The sequence below is a fragment of the Chiloscyllium punctatum genome, chromosome 5 (genome assembly GCF_047496795.1).
Source record: "Chiloscyllium punctatum isolate Juve2018m chromosome 5, sChiPun1.3, whole genome shotgun sequence".
Lineage (NCBI taxonomy): Eukaryota > Metazoa > Chordata > Chondrichthyes > Orectolobiformes > Hemiscylliidae > Chiloscyllium > Chiloscyllium punctatum.
Window position 1 is genome coordinate 15,638,844 of NC_092743.1, and position 22,110 is coordinate 15,660,953.

At 40.1% G+C, this 22,110-nt stretch overlaps 1 protein-coding gene across 1 annotated transcript in view; it reads right to left on the minus strand.

Moving 5' to 3' along the window:
* Nucleotides 1-1,105: 1,105 nt before the first annotated feature.
* The window catches only part of LOC140476905 (PRELI domain containing protein 3A-like), a 37,361-nt gene continuing 16,356 nt past the window's right edge, over nucleotides 1,106-22,110 (minus strand). The window contains 4 exon segments of the mRNA XM_072569820.1: nucleotides 1,106-1,886; nucleotides 1,888-2,007; nucleotides 16,817-16,919; nucleotides 20,888-20,958. Coding sequence (XP_072425921.1) covers nucleotides 1,746-1,886; nucleotides 1,888-2,007; nucleotides 16,817-16,919; nucleotides 20,888-20,958 — 435 coding nt within the window. The 3' untranslated portion in view covers nucleotides 1,106-1,745.

The following is a 22,110-nucleotide window of genomic DNA, read 5'->3' on the forward strand; positions in this document are numbered from 1 at the left end:
TGCCAGGCAATCACCATCTCACCTTGACATTCAATAGCATGACTACCATGAAATCCCCTACTTTCAACATCCTGAGTTTACCAATGACCCAAACTAAACGAGGCTCGTGTATAAATGCCCGCTTCAAGAAGAAGGTCAGAGGATGGGAATCTTGCTCTAAGTAACTCACCTCCTGACTCACCAAACTTTGCTCAACATCTACAAAGGTATGTCTGAAATGTGATGGAATATGTTCCACTTACTTGGATGAGTGCAATTCCAGCTACCCTGAAGAAACTTGACATAAGCCAAGTAAAAGCAGCCTGCTTGATTGATACCCTTGATAACATCTTCAACATTCACGCTCTCCATCACTGACAAAATGGCAGCAGTGCCCACAATCAACAGGATGTACTGTACAGCTCATCAAGCTTTAACAGCACACTTTAAACCTGCAATCTCTACTACCTAGGAGGACTAAGGCAGGAGGTACATAAGAACACTACCACTTGAGTTCCCTTTCAAGTTACGTATCATCTGACTTGGAACCATGTAGCTGTTCCTTCACTGTCACTGAATCAAAATCCTGGAACATCCTAACAGCATTGTGGGTATATCTACACCACATGGACTGCAGTGGTTCAAGATGATTGTTTGAAATGCGACACTCCTGTGTTTGTCTCGATTATAGATTCACAGACATGTACAACACCGAAACAGACCCTTTGGTCCAATTCATCCAGGCCAATCAGATATTTTAATTTAGTCTAGTCCCATTTGCCAGCATTTGGCCCATATTCCTTTAAACTCTTGCTATTCATGTACCCATCCAGATACCTTTTAGCTGCTGTAATTGTACCAGCTTCCAGCACATCCTCTGGTAACACATTCCATACACACATGACTGTTTGCGTGAAAAGGTTGCCGTTTAAGCCCCATTATTGCAAGACAAAAAGCTTTGGAAACATATCAGCCTTTTTGGAAATATGTAAAAGTTGTTCAAACACCAAGCACTGAGTGGTAGAGAAGTTTACAAAAGCAGATTTGCACAATAATCCTTTCACCCCACTAAGTGGGACCATTGCAAGAGACCTGTCCTGACAGAAGGAAATGATCCAGATATGACTGAGGTGGAACTGCTACAAAGTAGCTTTATATTTCATAATCACTTGACACTGGCCATTTGCGAATTATTGATCACAGTGACAATGATTAAAGTTCACATTTATAACTACGAAAATTAATTTGAAAGCATGTTCAGGATTGAGGTATTAATAGCATGTTTCAGGATCTCAGGTCAAAGCCCACACCACCTAGATCCCATCTGGATGGGATTTATACAAAAAAATACAGACCCAAATTCCAACTTAATCACACTGATTTAAAAACTTACTTCATAAAACTCACTGATCTACAGTTGCAAGACAATGTAAACATAATCCTGAAATACATACACTTCATTTTATTCATAGCCTAAGCCAAAAGGCAAACTCTAATAACTCCACACTCAAGTATTAGTTCAATGTATTGTACCAAGTGCAAGACAGTGTGCAAAATTCAAGGGTATACTTTTGTCCATTGCCTCCATCTCCACTTTGATAATAATGTTTTAAAATAAATATCAAAGTGATATACCTATATCGATCTGGAGGCTTCATAAGTGAAAAACGTCACAAAATGCAACTTTTCATAAAAACCACAAATGTGACATCCCACATTTGCAGGCTTGTCTGCTGGTTTTTTTTAATTTAGAAACTGAAATGATTTCAATGCTGTTTGATATATTCAATATCAACTTCGTTGTATATAATCTTCTCTCTGAAAAAAGACATGAGTTGCACCTTAAAAAAGACAGGATGCCAGTGACTAAGTGAATCTCCCAAACAGAAGTCCAAGGATGACACAGCAATACGCTACCCATAAATCCTTGGCAGCTGCCGTGGTCATTGGCGACTTAATGTTTCTTTGGACAGACACAATATTCTCCACATTTACCTTGCCTAGAACGCACTCCACTGCTTTGCAGCCCTGAAAGCAAACATAAATAAGGCATTATGCAGAAAACAAAACACCAAATACAATTCCTGAGTAAAAGTTTATCAATTTTTGTTAAAATGGTGTTATGTCTAAATACTGAGCACCAGCCCTGTTTTTGGAAAGATGTCATTAAACTGGAGAGGACTCAGAAAAGATTGACCAGAATGTTGCCAGGAATGGAGGGTTGGATTATAAAAAATAGGCTGGGACATTTTTCAGAGTCGAGAGTGTGTTGCTGGAAAAGCACAGCAGGTCAGGCAGCATCTGAGGAGCAAGAAACATTCCTGATGAAGGGCTCCGGCCCGAAACGTCGATCTCCTGCTCCTTGGATGCTGCCTGACCTGCTGTGCTTTTCCAGCACCACACTCTCGACTCTGATCTCCAGTATCTGCAGACCTCACCTTTTCCTGGGACATTTTTCACTCGAGTCATTGAAATGTACAGCATGGAAACAGAATCTTCGGAACAACTCGTCCTTTAATCTAATCCCATTTGCCAGCATTTGGCCCATATCCCTCTAAATCCTTCCTATTCGTATAAACATCCAGATGTCTTTTAAAGTTGTAATTGTACCAGCCTCCATCAGTTCCTTTGGCAGTTCATTCAATACATGCACCACCCTCTATGTGAAAATGTTGCCCTTTAGATCATTTCAAATCTTTCCCTTCTCACCTTAAACCTATGCCATCTACTTTTGGACTCCCCTACCCTGGGGAAAAGACCTTGACTATTCACCCTATCCATGCCCCTTATTTCTAAACTCCAGAAGCTCCAGGGTCCAGCCTTTCCTCATAAGGCAAGCTGCTCAATCCAAGTATTAGTCTAATAGACTTTCTCTAAATTGCTTCCAATGTATTAATATATTTCCGTAAGTACAGTGACCAGAACTGTACACAGTACCCCAGATACTGTCTAATAAAGGCCCTGTATAACATAAGTATAACCTTCCTACTCTTGCATTCAATTCAGCCCCTAGAGGATAGGAGTTGAGGGGTGACCTTATAGAGATTGATAAAATAATGGGGGACTTGGATAAGATGAATAGCCAAGGTCTTTTCCCAAAGAGAGTGGTTGATGTGGAATGAAGTGCCAGAAGAGGTGGTTGATGCAGGTACAGTTACAACCTTTAAAAGACATTTGAATACATGCATGAATAGGAAATGTTTGGAGAGATAACACAGGTAGGTGGGACTAGTTTAGTTTGGGGAAACTTGGCCGGCATGGACTAGTTGGACTGAAGGATCTGTTTCTGTGCTGTATGACTTGAAGACAAGATATTTTGCATTCCTACATTTTGCAGAAACATAATGCATTTCCTGGCCACCCACTAGAGGGCACTTGATTTGCTCCAAGGACACAATTTCAGGTATATAATAGTTGGGTCAAAATTGCTATTATTATCTATTTCAAGAAAGAGTCATTTTAAAAGATACAAAAGAAAGTCGCGATTGTGATCAAATTTAACTTTTGAGGATGGTCCTGTCAAGGGATTACTCAGAACATAGAAAACACAGTTTGTTTGATATAATTCACTGATTTATGGTGGAAAGGCCCAGGGATCAGCTTTATGGTACAATACCCAAGATTGAGGAAGTAGAAGGAAGCTGCAACGGAAATCCAATACACAAATATTTAAACAAATTGCAGCTAATGTGAGTTAAAGCTGAAATCCAGGAGAGAAGCAGGTGTATTCAAACTATCCTTTAGAACACTAGTGCCTGATTTAATTGACAAAATAAACTTTGATTCAAAAAATGTTAAAATGTGAAGACACCATTCTTTTGTGCAGCACAGACTTTGAATATGCCTAGTAATTCAAAACTAGGAAGCCATAAGCAGAATTGCAAACCAACTGCAACCCGGCCCCATCTGTCCATCTACCATTAACACCAAACTGGGAGATCAACTCTGATTCAGTGAAGAGTGCAGAGGACATGCCAACAGGAGCATCAGTAATACCTAAATAATGATGTACCAACCTGGTGAAACTATGACACAGCAAATGTGCATGCCAAACATCAGAACCAGTGTATAACAGACGAGCTTAATTGATTTTGTGACCAACAGAGCAAATCAACAGTTCAAAGGAGGTTTACAAAAATGAAATCCAGAATGAGTGGATTGTGCTGAGGATAGGTTGAACAGATTAGGTTCATTTCCATTGGAGTTTAGAAGTCTGAGGGGTGACTGATTGTGGTGAATAAGATCCTGAATAGCCTTAACATGGAAAGGATGAATTATCTTGTGAGTGACTCCAGAACTAGTAGGCACCATTTCAAAATTAGGGGCTGCATGTTTAGGAAAGAAAGTAGGGGAAACACTTTTTTTTTTCTTTCAGAGGGTTGTGTGACTTTGTGGCTCTCTGCCCCAGGAGGTAGTAGAAACACTGAGTTTGAAAAAGAAGACGTTAGATTGCATTAATCAAGGAGTCAGTTATTTCTAGGGGCCTAGGTTCAATTCTAGCCTTAGGCAACTGTCTGTGTGAAGGCTGAAAATTCTCTGTGTCTGTGTGGATTTCTTCCGGGTGCACCAGCTTCCTCTTTCAGTCCAAAGATGTGCAGGTTAGTTGGACTGGCTATGCTAATTTGCCCCAAGTGTCCACACTAGGTGGGTTAACCATAGTAAAACCCCATTTGGGGTTACAGGAATGGGTTTAGGAGAGAAGCTCTTCAGAAGGTGAGTGCAGACTTAAGGAGCTGAATCACCTCTTCCTGCCCTGTAGGGATTCTATGATATTTAATGTATTTAATTCCTCACACAACATTCCTTTCATCCCTTGATTATTTAGTACTTTCAGATTATTATTAGTGTTCTCTACCATGAAGACTAATGCAAAGTATTTAGTCAATTCCTCTGTCATAGACTTGTTCCCTATTATTTGTCCAGCCTCGCTCTTCTAGGGGCCGATATTCACTTTGGCTTCTGTTCATTTTTGTATATTTAAAGAAGCTCTTACTGTCCTCTTCTATGTTACTTGCTATTATTCTTTGGTCATCTTTCATTGGCTTTTAAAATTTTCCCAATCCTCCCATTACCACCAATCTTTGCATTAATGTACGCTTTTTTTTTCTTTCAATTTGATTCCATTATTAACTTCTTCAGTTAACCATGGTTAGCTTATTCCCTTCTTAGAATCTTTCCTCCTTACTGGGAAATATGTTTGCTGCAATTAATAAACTATTTTCTTAAAGGAGTGCCATAGTTCCTCAAAAATCTCTTCCACTAAATTCCTTTCCTACTCCACTCTAGCCAACTGTGCCCTTGTCCCTATGTTATTACCTTATGCAAGTTTAGCACTGTTGCTTCTGACCAATATTTCTCTCACTCACACTGAATTCTAAAATTCTACCAGGTTACAGTCACTGTTCCATATGAACACTTGGCCTACAATACCATTTTTGTTTTGTTTTGTAAGTCTACGCGCCCCTTTCCAGAACCTTTCTCCCCTTTAATTAGTTCCCAACATCACTGATGCTGGTCTTGAGGCAATCTGACTCACTCCCTGACACCATCCAAGATAAAGCAGCCCACTTGATTGGCACTCCATCCAGTAACTCCAACATTTAGTTGTCCTCTCCAGGACGGAACAATATCGACTTTCCTTCGTTGCTGCTGGGTCAAAATCCTGGAGCTCCTTTCCTAACAGCACAGTAGGATATCCACACTACTTGGACTTTGGTGGTTTGTGAAAGCAGATCATACAACGTTCATGAGAGAAATTAGAAATGAGCTAAAACTGCTAGTGTCACCCACATCCTGTGAATGAGGGAAAAAAAAATCACTAGTGAAACCAAAATTGCAATTATGAAATGGCCAGTTGACAGAAAGACAGCAAGTAGGCTTCTAATATTCTTACAGAATCATACAAGATCAAATCACAAGCTGCTAAAAGGATTTGGGAATGAAATGCATATTCTTTACTATTTAGTGCTTGAACTAAAACCTGGTTCAACCGTCAACCAAAGGTGGATATTTCCTGCAGGTATTGCAATAATTTTAAGAGAGCCAGATCTTTACAGTGTCACACTGAGCAGAACAGACTAAGCACTTCTTCTCTTCCTAAAACACAGAGTACTTTCAGATTATTATTAGTGTCCTCTACCATTGAAGAACTCATTGTAACCTCTTCAGGTGACAAATTGTTAATTTGCCAGGGTTCTTGCTGAGATGAAAGCTGTTACTATTTGAATTTTATGTATGCATCACTGTTGCATATAGTTAATTGCGACGTGCTTTATTCATGGCTACTGAATTATCAAGAAATTGATACATGTGGATGTGACCTTGCTAATGAGGCTTATAAACTGCAATGCAGAACAGCTCAGGACTCTGACTTGCAGCCTTGTTGCTACGAATGTTGCCCCAAGATGCCCTGCCCCGGGCCTTTTAATAAAGGAGAAATAAGTTATATTATAATCAAATAGAGTCTCATCAAACATGCAACAATTAGGGGAAAAAAAGCTGAAAAAAAATCAAAGCGATCAGTATATCAACACAAAAAAACACAGCAAGTTGAAAAACGTAAAAAACTAAGCAAGTCAAGCTATACAAACATTCCACATAACACAATACCATTGGATTGTTAGGCTTCTTAATAAATAAATATAGTTACCACTGAGAGAAGTGTAATATGCAGAAGTGAGAGCTGTTAGCTAACAGCAGAGTTTTGAATTATCCATTCAATAGCATCCCACCCCTAGAGCAACACAGAAGAGTCATATCACACACAGAAGAACAGATGGTTTATAATATTTTCACTATATGATAAAATCAGTTTCTTTAGGATTACTCAGAAAAATAATTAAAAGATAAAAAGAACCTAAATAAATTCTCTGCTAGCCCTTTAAATGTTGTATCTTGGTATTTTTGCGTGCATTTAACATTCATGTTAAATCATAACAATGTTAATTAAATCTGTCACAAAATATTACCAAGTAACTTCCTGCAAAAAAAAAGGGTCTTTGTGTCTCAGTGGTACTGTCTCCACCTATACACCAGAAACTCCATACTAAAGTCCCACCTTTACTATCGGTCTAACACACTTAACCAAGTTGATTAACAAAAGAATAACTCCATCTGTTTCATACATGGATTCTATAGAAAAGAATATCATAACCCAAATAACCAATCCATTTGTAATTAATTAAATTTGCATACAGAGAGACAATGTTATCTATTATACCGTGAAGTATTAAACACAAATAGAAAGTGTTGGAGGAACTCAGCAGATCTGGCAGTTTCTACAGAAAGAGAAATAGAGTTAATGTTTCAAAACAAAATCAGAAATCGCTGGAAAACCTCAGCAGGTCAGTCAGGATCTGTGGAGAGAAAACAAAGTTTATGTTCTAAGTCCAGTGACCTTTCTTCAGAATTGTTAATTTCATCAACCTGTTTGAACATGTCACACCTTCAGGACAAGTAAGTCTTTTACCTGGACCTTCTGGCCCAGAGGGAGGGATTATACCACTGCATCCAAGACGTTTTTTTAAAAAAACAGTCTGAGTTATTTGATACATTCTTGACAGACCTCATTAACTTTTCCGACAAAAGTTCATTGGACTTGAAACATTAACTCTGTTTCTCTCCTTACAGATGCTAGCAGACTTGCTACGTTTCTCCAGCACTCTGTTTTCATTTCAAATTTTCAGCATCCACAGTTCATTGTTTTATTTCATTGCAAAGTACATTTCATCAGCTAAGCGAGTTTTGAGAAGATTTGTGGCTCAGGTAATTCTAAAAGCTTGAAGCTTTGAATTGTTTTTCTCCTTTTTTTAAAAATGGGAGACAATGTACTTTATCTGAAAAAGCAAGTTGGTTTTAGTAGTTTTGAGAAGATTTGTAGCTCAGGTTGAGGTTCTGGATGTAGGTTTGATCACAGAGCTGGAAGGTTCATTTTCAGACATTAAATCACCATACTAGACAACATCATCAGTGAGCTTCCAGATGAAGCACTGGGGGCATGGCCTGCTTTCTATTTACATGTTTAGGTTTCCTTGGGTCAGTGACGTAATTTCATGTGGTGAAGGCATTTCCTGTTCTTTTTCTCATGTCTCTGTTTGCCTTGTCCTGGGATGAATGTGTTGTCCCAGTCAAAGTGGTGTCCTTCCTCATCTGTATGTGAGGATACTAGTGAGAGTAGGTCATGTCTTTTTGTGGCTAGATGACATTCACGTATCCTGGTGGCGAGTTTTCTGCCTGTTTGTCCAATGTAGTGTTTGTTCCAGTTCTTGCAAGGTATTTTGTAAATGACAATAGTTTTGCTTGTTGTTTGTATAGGGTCTTTCAAGTTCATTAGCTGCTGTTTTAGTGTGTTGGTGGGTTTGTGGGCTACCATGATGCCAAGAGGCCTGAGTAGTCTGGCAGTCATTTCCAAGATGTCTTTGTTGTAGGGGAGAATGGCTAGGGTGGACATGTTTTGTCTGCTTGTTAGGGTTTGTTGCTCAGAAATCGGCGGACTGTGTTCATTGGGTACCCGTTCTTCTTTAAATACACTGTATAGGTGATTTTCCTCTGCTCTGCATTATTCCTCTGTGCTGCGGTGTGTGATAGCTCGTTGAAATAATGTTCTAATGAAGCTTCAGGCCTCTTGCTGTCATGGTAGCCCACCAACACAAACAGCAGCCAAAGAACTTGAAAGACCCTATACAGACAACAAGCAAAACTAATGTCATTTACAAAATACCTTACAAGAACTGGAACAAACACTATATTTGTACAAACAGGCAGAAAACTAGCTACCAGGATACGTGAATGTCATCTAGCCACAAAAAGACATGACCTACTCTCACTCGTATCCTCACATACAGATGAGGAAGGACACCACTTCGACTGGGACAACACATTCATCCCAGGACAAGGCAAACAGAGACATGCACGAGAATTCCTTGAAACATGGCATTCCAACTGGAACTCTATCAACAAACACATTGACTTGGATCCCATTTACCACCCCCTGAGAAAAAGAACAGGAAATGCTGTCACCACAGGAAATGATGTCACCAACCAAAAGAAACATAAACACATAAATAGAAAATGGGCCATGCCACAAGTGCTTCATCCGGAGGCTCACTGATGATGTTACCTAGTATGGTGATGAAACATCTGAAAACGAACCTTCCAGCTCTGTGATCAAACCTACATCAAGCAAGTTGGTTTATTTCCATTCTTTACCAAATTCTGACAATGGTTCTGAAATAGCATTAGATCTACATGCAAGTAATCTTTATAATTATATTTATTAGGCAGTTTAATATAGAGATCAGATTTTAGGAAAGGCAAATATTTTAAAAGACAGGGAGGTTTTTGGGTAATATTGATTATATGATGCTAATAGGTGGGGAAAGCTGCAGGGTTGATGGCAAATGGGAGTCACACAAATGGACGAGAAATTAATACAAGCCGTCAGATAAAAAAAATTGCCATTGAAATGAAAACAAAACAGCTTTATAATATCCAAAAATTCTTAAATGACCTGCATTTGCAGAGCACCTCACTCAGTACATTCCAAAGCAAAGGGTCAGGTCTAGTGGGTACAAGAACAAAAATTGCTGGAAAAGCTGAGGGTATTCTGAGGAAGATTCACCTGACCCAAAATATGAACTCTGATTTCTCTCCACAGATGCTGCCAAAGTTGCTGAGCTTTTCCAGCAATTTCTATTTTTGTTTCTGATTTACAGCATCTGCAGTTCTTCTGGTTTCTATTAGGGTACAGTTTCAAGAAATAGTGGATATGCTGAATGGTTACAAGATTTAGGTGAACACTCTGGTGCAGCACTAATGGACAGCCACATTGCTGAAGGTGCTGAGACATTCAATCAAATCTCGCTTCAAGGTGGATGCAAATAATTCCATGACATTATGAAGAGATTGGGAATTCTTCCAATGTCCTGGCTAATAAGAGATAGACACAGAAGTGATCCATTCAGCCCATTGAGTCTGCTTCACCTTTCAATGGGATCATGACTGATCTGATCATTTTCAACTGTCTTTCCCCATAAACCTGGATTGCCTTACTGATTAAAATTCCTTTTCATACTTGAATATACTTAAGGACACAATGTTGACAGTAAAGAATTCCACAGATTCACTATCCACTGAGAAACAAAGTTCATTCTCATCTTCAAATGAAACGGATTCTCTGAGATTACGTCCTCTGACCCAAGATTCTTCCACAATGGGAAACAGCTCCTACACACTTACCCCTCAACTTTATACAGTCATCTCTTATTTTTGTTATTTTAAATTCCCAAGTACAAGCCTAACCTATTCAACATCTCTTCATAAGAAAATCATTCCCTTACCCAGAATCAACTTACTGGACCTTCTCTGGATTGCCTCCAATGCCAATACAAAACTGTTCATAGAATTGTAGATGCGGTTTAACTTGAGCCTTATATAATTTTAGCAAAACAACCATACCTGTCCTCACATCTAAAATCAGTATCCTACTGATGTATATGGGGGCCCTGCTTTGCATACATTGGTTGCCATGTTTCTTACATTACAGCATGCCTCCATTTCAAAACTATTTCACTGACTGGAAATAAAGCAAGTAAGAAAAACAGACATTTTTATATAATACATTTTCAACACCACTCGACACCTCAAGATACCTTTCAGCACTGAAGTACTTTTGAAATGTAGTCATTATTTAAAACATAGGAAACAACAGATAATTTGTGCTCAGTGAGAGAGTTATAAAGTTATACAACACAGAAAAAGTTTCTCTTTGGTCCAACTCATCCACGCAGACCAGATATTCTACACTAACCTATTCCTATTTGTCAGCATTTGGGCCATATCCTTCTAAACCCTTAATATTCATGTAGATGCCTTTTAAATAATGTAATTGTACCTGCCTCCACCACTTCCGCTGGCACTCATTCCACACATTCACCACCCTCTGTGAAAAAGTTACCCTTCAATTTCCTTTTAAATCTTACTCCTCTCACATTAAACCTATGCCCCCTCGATTTGGGTTCTCCTACGCTGAGAAAAAAAGACTTTGGCTATTCACACTATCCATGTCTCTCATGATTTTATAAATCTCTATAAGGTCAGACCTCAGCCTCCTATGCTCCAGGGCAAATAGTCCTTAAATTTAACTTATTATATTCATGTGTACTTAAGTACAGTGAAAAGTTTTGTTTTGCGTGCAGTACAGGCAGATCATACCATTCAAACTGATTAGAGTATAGAACAGAGTGAGGAATGTAATGTTATGGCATAAAGAGCAGGTCTAACATTTAAATTAAATGTATGAGAGATTATGTTCTGGAATCTGTTGGCTAATGAGTTTAAGCCTTTGTATCTTCTGCCCAACAGAAGATGTTGGAAGAAATTATAACCGAGATGGGAGCAGTCTTTAATTATGTTGGCTGCCTTCCCAAGGCAGCCAGAAGTATAGATGCAGTCATTGGATGGAAGGTTGGATTGCATGCTGGACTGGGCTGTGTTCTCAACTCTCATGAGTTTCTTACGGTCTTGGGCAGAGTAATTGCCGTACCAAGCCATGATGCATCTGAATGGAATGCTTTCTATGGTGCATCGATAAAAATTGATAAGAATCTTTACGGACATGCTGAATTTCCTTAACCTCCTGAGGAACTAGAAGGGTTGTTGTGCTTTCTTTACTGTAGCATCAACATGTGCGGACCATATTATCTATTGCCCACACTATCCTTCAAACTAGTGCCATGAGATCCATTACAGCTACTTGAGTAGGCAGGTATGGCCTTGGCTTAACATCTCATACAAAGAACTGCATGTCCAACCGCACACCATCCTCGAGAACTGCAACAGAGGGTCAAGCCTTGTGTTTATTTTCTCTTAAGCTCTTGTGATGTCCTAAAATTGTGAGAAACATTCTCAAACAGATCCTTTTTTAATCGGCCTCACAATTGTTTTTACCTGCTTCGGCTGATCCAGCTGATTTGCAGATGCAATGCTAAAAGAAGCACGATGTTGGTATAAAGTTGTCATGACTTGATTTGGCAGACTGTAATCTCTTCAGAATAGGAAAATAACCACTGCATTGAAGCAGCTGTTTTGAACTACTTGTCGAGTCCTGGGATTGCTCCCACAGACGAGAGGGAGTTCACATGGTTCCAACAATTTTTTTTAAAAGAGAGCGCATTGGAAAGTGGAAATCACAGTCCAGTAATTTTTACATCAGAAGGTTCCACTAGATATTTGTAGTTTGGTCATTCGGAAAAGGCAGCAATTATTAGAGAATTCCAACAGAGTTTGTGGAACTCGGCATCCACACTCACCAATGTAGTTCTTTTTTTAAAAAGTGGTTGAAAGTGATAGAAGGTGGTAGCCCTGTTAATAAGGCCATAAACTATATGACATAATTAGGCCACTCAATCCTTTAGTCTGCTCCATCATTTGGTCACGGTTAATATGTTTTTCAACTCCATACTCCTGCCTTCTCTCAGTAATCCTTGATCCTCTTACAATCAATGACTTGGTCTCTCAGCATTTTCTATGTTTCAATGAGATCCCCCCATATCCTTCAGACTCCATTGAGGTCAGACCCAGAGTTCTCAAGCACTCCTCACATGACAAGCCCTTCATCCGCGGGATCATTCTTGTAAACTTCCAACTAGCTAAGCTCTTCCAGTACAGCACTGGGATCTACCCGACAAAGTGGAAAATTGCCTAGATACGTCCCGTAGACAAAAAGCAGGACAAATTCAACCTAGTCAATTACTGCCCCAGTCTACTGTCAATCATCAGTAAAGGGATGGAAGATGTCATCAACAGTGCTGTCACACAGCAACTGCTTAACAATAACTTGCTCACTGGATACCCAGTTTGGGTTTCATCAGGACTACTCAAATTCTAACCTCATTACAGAATTGGTTCAAACAAAGGTCAAACAGCTCAACTCGCGAGGTGAGGTGAGACTGACTGCCTTTGACATTTAGGCTGCACTCAACCTAGTGTGGCATCAAGGAACACTTGCAAAACTGGAATCAATGGAAATTAGGAGGCGCTGGTTATTATCAGAGTTGGCACATAGGAAGATAGCCGTTTTCATAGAGATGTACAGCATGGAAACAGACCCTTCGGTCCAACTTGTCCATGCTGACCAGATATCCCAACCCAATCTAGTCCCACCTGCCAGCACATGTCCCATATCCCTCCAAACCCTTCTTATTCATATACCCATCGAACTGCCTCTTAAATGTTGCAATTGTACCAGCCTCCACCATTTCCTCTGGCAGCTAATTCCATATACGTCCCACCCTCTGCGTGAAAAGGTTGCTCAGTAGGTCTCTTTTATATCTTTCCCCTCTCACCCAAAACCTATGCCCTCTAATTCTGGACTCCCTGTCCCCAGAGAGAAGACTTTGCCTATTTACCCGATCCATGCCCCTCAATTTTGTAAACCTCTATAAAGGTCACCCCTCAGCTTCCAAAGCTCCAGGGAAAACAACCCCAGCCTGTTCAGCCTCTCCTTATAGCTCAAATCCTCCAACCCTGGCAACATCCTTGTAAATCTTTTCGGAACCCTTTCGTGAGAAATCAGTCATCTCAGCTTCAGGATATCTCTGCAGAGTTCCTTAGGGTAGTGTTCTAGGCCCAACTATCTCCAGCCGCTTCATCAATGACTTCCCCTTCATCGTAAGGTCAGAGGTGAGGATGTTCGCTAAGGCAGTACAATGTTCCTAATTCGCAATTCCTCAGTTACTGAAACAGTCAATGTTCAAATGCAACAAGACTTGGTTAATATCCAGGCTTGGGCTGGCAAGCACCAAATAACATTCATGCCACACAAATGCCAGGTAATGACCAGCTCCAACAAAAGACAATTTAACCATCACCTCTTTGATGTTTAATGGCATTACCATCACTGAATCCCCCCATTATTAACACCCGGAGGGTCACCATTGACCAGAAAGTCAACTGGACTCACCATACACAGTGGCAACAAGGGCAGGTCACTGTGAGAAATACTACAGCAAGAATCTCACCTCTGGACTCCCCAAAGCCTGTGAGGTAAAAACAAAGACTGCAGATGCTGGAAAGCAAATACTGGATTAGTGGTGCTGGAAGAGCACAGCAGTTCAGGCAGCATCCAACGAGCAGCGAAATCGACGTTCTTTTGCCCCAAACGTCGATTTCGAAGCTACTTGGATACTGCCTGAACTGCTGTGCTCTTCCAGCACCACTAATCCAGTATCCCCAAAGCCTGTCCATTATCTACCAGTTACAAGTCAGGAATGTGACGGGATATGTCCCACTTCTCTGGATGGGAGCAGCTCCAACAACACTCGAAGTTGGACACTATCCAAAACAAAGCAGACTACTTGATTGGCACTACATCCACAAGCTTCTGGATTAGTGGTGCTGGAAGAGCACAGCAGTTCAGGCAGAATCCAAGTAGCTTCGAAATCGACGTTTGGGGCAAAAAAGCCCTTCATCAGGAATAAAGCTTTATTCCTGATGAAAGGCTTTTGCCCGAAACGTCGATTTCGAAGCTACTTGGATGCTGCCTGAACTGCTGTGCTCTTCCAGCATCTGCAATCATTGTTTTTACCGACTACATCCACAAGCATCCACTCACTCCAGCACCAACACTCAGTAGCATCCAGAAGATTCACTGCAGAAATTCTCCAACATCGTTAGACAGCACCTTCCAAACCCACAACCACTTCCATGCAGAAGGATAAGGATAGCAGATCCATGGGAACACCAGCACATGCAAGTTCCCCGCGAAGCCACTCACCATCCTTACCTAGGAATGGTGATGTGTTTATTGCAGTGTCACTGGGTCAAAATCCTGCAATTACCTCCCTAACAGTAATGTGGAACCGCACATGGAATGCAACAATTCAAGAAGGCAGCTCACTACCACCTTCCAGAGGGCAACTGGGGATGGGCAATAAATAACAGACAGCGATGCCCACGTCATATAAGAGAATTAAAAAAACATGTTGATCATTTATTTGAGCGCGAGCTCGATGTTGCAAGTGTTTTCAGTAGGATAAATCTATGCATATGCATAAAGTGCCATGGTACTGGCTTAAAGCTGTGGAACAGATTAGAGACCATAGCAAATGCAAATTAAGAGTTTGACGAATAGTTAGGACGGTTGAACACAAAACAAAAAATGCTATAGGAAATTGTGACAAACAGCACCTTGTGTACAGCAACATCAAGAATTGTGCTTATAGCAAGGTGGAGAATACCCCAAGGACCATCAAAAGAATGACACCCAATCTTAGATGTGGAAGAGCTCGTGTTGGACTGGGGTGGACAAAGTTAAAAATCACAGCACCAGGTTATAGTCTGACAGTTTTACTTGGAAGTTTTCAGAGCGCTGATCCATCATCAGCACTCCAAAAGCTAGTGTTTCCAAATAAACCTGTTGGACCATAACCTGGTGTTGTGTAATTTTTAACTTTGTCCACCCAATCGTAGAACATTTGTGGATAGGCAAAAAAAACTTCCTCTTTTACATTTTTTAAGCTGCAAAAAGGATATATGATTGAGATCCTAGAAATGGTAAAGAAATAGCCTCCATTTTTGATGGACAAGTTATTCATACTAAATAGGCAGATGAGAACCAAAGTTACCAGCAAAACGAAGGAACAGAGTGAGTAACTGATTAGATTGCCAGTATGTGTAATGATCGTGGATTCACTGCAGAGTTGCAAATCAGAGCTGAAAACTTTGAGGGAATAGAAGGTATGCTATTACAGTAGATAGATGTGGCTACTTGTGATTAGTACCATCTGTTGCAGTGATCTTCTGAAGTTTTCTAGAAGGTTCAAGGTGGAATTCCCAGGATATTTTTCCTCTTCTTTGCCTATCTTAAGGAGAGCGTATAACTGTGGATTGGTGATGGTCAATAGAAATTGAATCATATTTGGTTTGATTTAAATGGTCTTCCATTATCAATGTCATCACTAACGTTATTCCATAACTATTCAAACGTTACAAGCAGGGAATATCACCCGAAAACAGTATTTCCTCCAAAGCCTGAATGAAAAGTCTCAAGTATTAAATGCTAAATGGACTCAAATCCCCAGCTATTACCTCAGTCCAGTGCTAGTTAGTTGGTTGATGGTAAGTGAAAGTTAGTTTACCAACATTTTCAGGTGTTATAAAGTAACTTTTGAGGTCCTCACCTGTTCCTGTGGTAAACAACATGATAGATCAGGGATTAACTTTTGTCTGTATGCGTGAATACATGTCACATTTAACAATATGCAAGGACATCACAATGATGTAAAAATGTGACATAGTATCTAACATCTACATCACAAACCAGCAAATATGTTTTAAGACTTACTTGCCACTCATTTCACAATTACTCACTGATTCCACTGCAGCTAAGAGGTCATGCTAATCAGGGCCTAGCAGCAATTGTTACAAATTGTCCAAATACAACTGTATTTCACAGATCTCTCATTTCCAATTTGGAGGAGGTCAGGAACTCAACTGACGAAGATTAAATAATCAGCGTCCCACTATCAAACAAAGAACTAGGAAGTGTCCAACAACATCTTCAGACAGGAGAAGGAAGCCAGGGGATGAGAGTAGGAATTAATGAACATAGCGTGTTCATCTAATTTTCCTTGTAAGTAGGTGAAAACTGCCACATTGAGACTATGAAAGCCTCACCCAAGACAGGCGTTTTGATTATTGACAGCGGCTATTTGTCATTTATTCTGGAACCAAAGATTAGAAGCGCTTGGACGGCAAAAGATTCAATTCCCAGTTGAAATGGCTGCAGCATTACGTACACTCAAAAGACACGTTGACGTAAATAAAATTGTGCACATACCTTTCCTGCATTGGCAGAAATTGTGTTGGCCATTAACCCTTCCAAATAGCTACTTAAGATAACTCCTTTCACTGTGATTATTGCCTCCTGGGTCAAAATGGTCCTAAAAGTCAATGTTAAGATTATGCAAAAATGTTATATAAAATCATTTACATTTTAAAATATCTTGACATTATATCCAAAATGATTTTGCATTTAGTAAAAGTATATCCTAATAATCCAAAATATTGGTTTATGACACATAATATTAATTCATTTTAGTCTTAATCTCTCTCTCTCAGTTCCTATTTGCAAATTTAGAATCATTTCCAATTTGAATCATCTAAAACTAGACTGTTTTAAATTTTTTCATGGGATGTGGGCATCACTGGCAGGGCATTTTGGGGATGTGATAGTGTAGTGGTATTATCATTAGACGATTAATCCAGAAAACCAGGTAATGTTCTCGAGACACGGGTTCAAATCCCATTATGGCAGATGGTGGAATTTGAATTCAACGATAAACAAGTTCGGGAATTAGAAGTCTGGAATGATGACGATACCCTTGACCATTGTCGATTGTCAGAAGGCCCATCGGATTCACTGATGTCCTTTCAGGAAGGAAATCAGCTATTCTTACCTGGCCCAGCCTTCATGTGATTCCAGACCCAGTGCGGCTGACTCTAAACTGCCCTCTGAAATGGCCTAGCAAGATGTAACAATCATTGCAAAACCTCAAAAAAGAAATGAAACCAGATGGACCACCTGACATCAATCTAGGCACCAAAGCAACAGGGCAAAAAAATAGCCCTGAAGGCACTGCTTTGAGGGCTAGAGCCAAAATCGGAAAAGCTATCTGACAGACTTGTCAAGAAACAACTTGACATGTGTATACTTACTGAATCACACCTTACAGAGTCATACTCAGATACCACTATCACTGTACAATGGATAGTTGAAGTAATTTGGACACATCCCATCCCACCAGCTGGATAGGCTGAGTAAAGGTGGCATACAGTCATTAAGGAGTTGTCTGGAGAGTCCTCAACATTAACCCCAGACACTGCGATGCTTCCTGGCGTCAGGTCAAACATGGTTTTGCTGATTACCATGTCTCATCCTTGCTTGACTGATGAATCAGTACTCGGCCATTTTGAACAACACTTGAAGGAAGCACTGAGAGTGAGCGAGAGATTTCAATATCCATTACCCAGAGTGCTTAGCAGCAACACTACTGATCAAACTGGCCAATCTTAAAGGACACTACTGCCAGACTGGGTATGCAGCAGGTAATGAGGGAATCAACACAGGGATAAATAAATTGCCCTCATCCTCAGATGCATCAGTAGATGACAGTTATTAATAAAAGTGACAACTGCACAGTCCTTGTGGAGACATACTGATATTACTTCACATTGTGGAATTATCACCATGCTAAGTGGGACAGACTTCAGATCAATTAAATCAAGACTGAGATGCTGTGGGCCATCTGCAGCAACAGAATCATACTCCAACACAATTTCATTTGCCTGGCAAATCCCCCACACTACCATTACCAAGCTGGGAATCGACCCTTGGTTCAATGAAGAGTGCAAGAGGGCACGCAGTGGGTGGCACAGTGGTTAGCACTGCTGCCTCACAGTGCCAGAGACCCTGGTTCAATTCCCGCCTCAGGTGACTCTGTGTGGAGTTTGCACATTCTCTCCATGTCTGTGTGGGTTTCCACTGGATGCTCCGGTTTCCTCCCACAATCCAAAAAAGTGCAGGTTAGGTGAATTGGCTATGCTAAATTGCCTGTAGTGTTAAGTGAAGGGGTAAATGTAGGGGAATGGGTCTGGGTGGGTTGCGCTTCGGCAGGTCAGTGTGGACATTGTTGGGCCGAAGGGCTTGTTTCCACACTGTAATTAATCTAATCTAAGTAAGTGCAGAGCCAAGTGTACCTAAAACTGGGAAGTCAACCTGGTGAAGCCAGAAAACAGGATTACTTACATGCCAAACAGCACAGACAAGAAGTGATAAACAAAGTAAATAATCCCACAACCAATGGATCAGATTTAAGACCTGCAGTCCTGTGTATCTAGCCATATATGGTGGTGGACAATTAAACAATTCATGGAAGGAGATGGATCTACAGATATCTACAATGACGGGGGAGCCCAGCACATCACTGCATAGACAAAGCTGAAATATTTGCAACAACATTTAGCCGGAAGTGCCAAGTGGTTGATCTATCTCGGTCTCCTCCAGTGGTTTCCAGCATTACAGTTACCAGACTTCAGCCAACTAAATTCACTCCACAAGATATCAAGAAATGGTTGGAAGCACTGGATAGTGCGAACACTACAGGCAACAGTACTGGAGACTTGTGCTCCAGAACATGCTGCATTCTGGCCATGCTGTTTCAATATAGCTACAACCTAACAATGTGGAAAATAGTCCATGCACACTAAAAAGCAGAACAAATCCAATCCAGCCAATTACAGATGCATCGGTCTACTCTCGATCATCACTAACAGGATGGAAAGTGTCATCAATAGTGCTATCAGAAATAACCTTCTCAGTGACAACAAATTTCATTTCTGCTAGGGCCTCCAGATCCTGACTGCATTACAACCTTAACAATTCTCCACTGGTTGGTGTCATATCTGGAACACAGAGGATGGTTGTGGTTGCTGTTGATCAGTCATCTCGGCAGTCATCCCATTTCTACAGAAGTCCATCAGTGCAACTATCTCCAGCTGCTTCATCAATCACCTCCCTTCCATCGTAAGGCCAGAAGTGAGGAAATTTACCAATGGTTGCACAATGTTCAAAAACAATTGCAACTCCTCAGAAAATAAAGCAGGTCATGTCCAAAAGCAGCAAGACCTGAGCAATTTTCAGGCATGAGTTGTAAATTGACTAGCAACATTCATGACACACAAGACATCCAGACAATGACCACCTCCAATATGAGACACTCTAACCATCACCCCTTGATATTCAAAGACATTACCATTATTGAATACCCCATTATCACCATACAGATGGGATTATCATTGACCAGAAACTCAGCTGGACTAGTTATATAAATACAGTCCTACAACAGTATGTCAAACTTAAGGTCACTGCTGTGAGTAACTCACCTTCCGCCTTTGCAAAGCTAATCCACTATCTACAATGCACAAATTCGGAGTGTGACAGAATTTCCCCACTTGCCTGGATGAATACAACTCCAACAACACTCAAGAAGCTTGGCACCATCTAGAACAAAGCTGTCAGTTTGATTGGCACCATATTCACAAACCACCACTCCTTCCACATCTGACGCTCAGTAGTGGCAGTGTGTACCATCTACAAGAAGCATTGCATAATTTCACTAAAGCACCTTTCAAACCAATGACTACTTCCACCTAGAAGGACAAGGGCAGCAGATACAAGTTCCACCAAATGCAAGTCCTTCTCCAAACCATTCAACATCCTGACATCAGTTAAAATTATGAAATTCCCTCTCTAATGCTATTTCAGGTCCATCTACAAAATATGGACTGCAGTTGCTCAAGAGACAGCTCACTATCACCTTCCCAAGGGCAAATGGTGATGTGCAATAAATACTGGCTGAGCCAGCAGCATCCATGTCTCAAGTAAACATTTATTAAAAAATCCTCATAGATGCCTCCAAAGTGCCATTCGCTCATCACTGACTTGGCCTTTGCTCACTCTGAGATCTCATGGGTTCAAATCCTAGTGGATTTTTAAAAAAAAATTAGTCTGGAATTGAAAAACTCAGTAATTATGCCATGAAACTAGCAACTGTAATTTTCATTTTAAAAAACTCTAATTTACCAAAATAATGCTGTCAAAGAAATCTGCCCTTCTTATCTGGTCTGGACTACAAGTGAATCCAGACCCACAACAATGTGTTGATCCTTAACTGTCCTCTGAAATGTCTTAGCAAGCCACTCAGTTCAAAAAAGTGATTCAGGATCAATAACAAGTGCTGTCCATAATCCATAAAGAAAAAGCTATTTAAACTTGTTTCATTACACAGATAAAAATATCCAAAAAACAAAATATAATCAATTAAATGTTAAGAAACAATATTGAACTTACTTTTCTGGATTCTCTGGATGAGGTCGATATATCAGTCTTTCATCTACTGATACAAGGTTACTGAGAGTAATCTGTAACAAAAGTAGTGAATAGAATTGAATCTCACCTGAAATGATATCTTCCTATTCAGGTAACTGCTCTTCTAAGAATAAATGCTTAGAACCTGACACATGTGTACCAACAAAAAAACGTTAAAGACCAAGACATTGAGTTATCTGTCTTGTTTTGAAGAGTTTTGTTCTTAACATGTACATTAATGCAGAATGACTCAATATGGTCAGGTGTTAAAAGTTACACTTTCTCCTTCTAGCCTTGCACATTCTTCCTTTTCAGATAATAACACAGCTCCCTTGAATGCCTCAATTGAAACTGCCTCCACAACAGCCTCAGGCAGTATATTCCAGATCCTAACCATTTGCTGCATGAAAGTTTCTTATGTCAGCATTGCCTCTTTTGTCAATCTGAATGGAGGAAAAAAAATCCAATCTACTCAGTCCAGATTGCTAATGGTCCTGAATACTTCAACCAAATCTCCTCTTAGCTATATCTTCTCTAATGAAAACCAGCCCAAATTATCTAGTCTATCTAAGAAACTGAAGATCTTCATGCTATAAATGTTTGTGTGCATATGTTCTCCTTATTGTATGGTGCCCAGAAACGTATGCAACACTGCGTTTGAGGGCAAATCAATTGCTACCCCTGGATAAGGATTCAAAACAGCAACGTCTTTTCAAGCTCCTTACGTCTTTTTTTCTTTAAAGAAGGTTATGCCTGCCAATTCAGTAAATGTGGTTCAGAATATAAATGGCACACACAGATAAATTAAACCAAACCTCTTTGACGATTGCATTCACACCCAAACACAAATAGATTACAGAATGAGAGGACAGATTAATCAATTTACTCTGAGTAAAATTAAAGGGATACCAGCTCTTGATGATTCATGACCTGTGATGAATTGAACTCTGTGGGTTCTGATTGAACTCTGTGGCCCACCTGGGTTGGCATGAAGAGTTTAAAGATGGAGGATTCTGGATAATCCAAGATGGAAGACAGGAAAAAAGTTATGCTGTAAGAGCTGCCCCTTTTTTGAGATATTTTCAGTGTTGGAGCTGATTTCTAGGAACACCTATTTCTATTTTATAAGCTCTTGCATTGTTTGGAACTTTGGGAAATAAAGATCAAAAAAACAGCACTTTTAAAAAGGAGGAAGGGAGACAAAG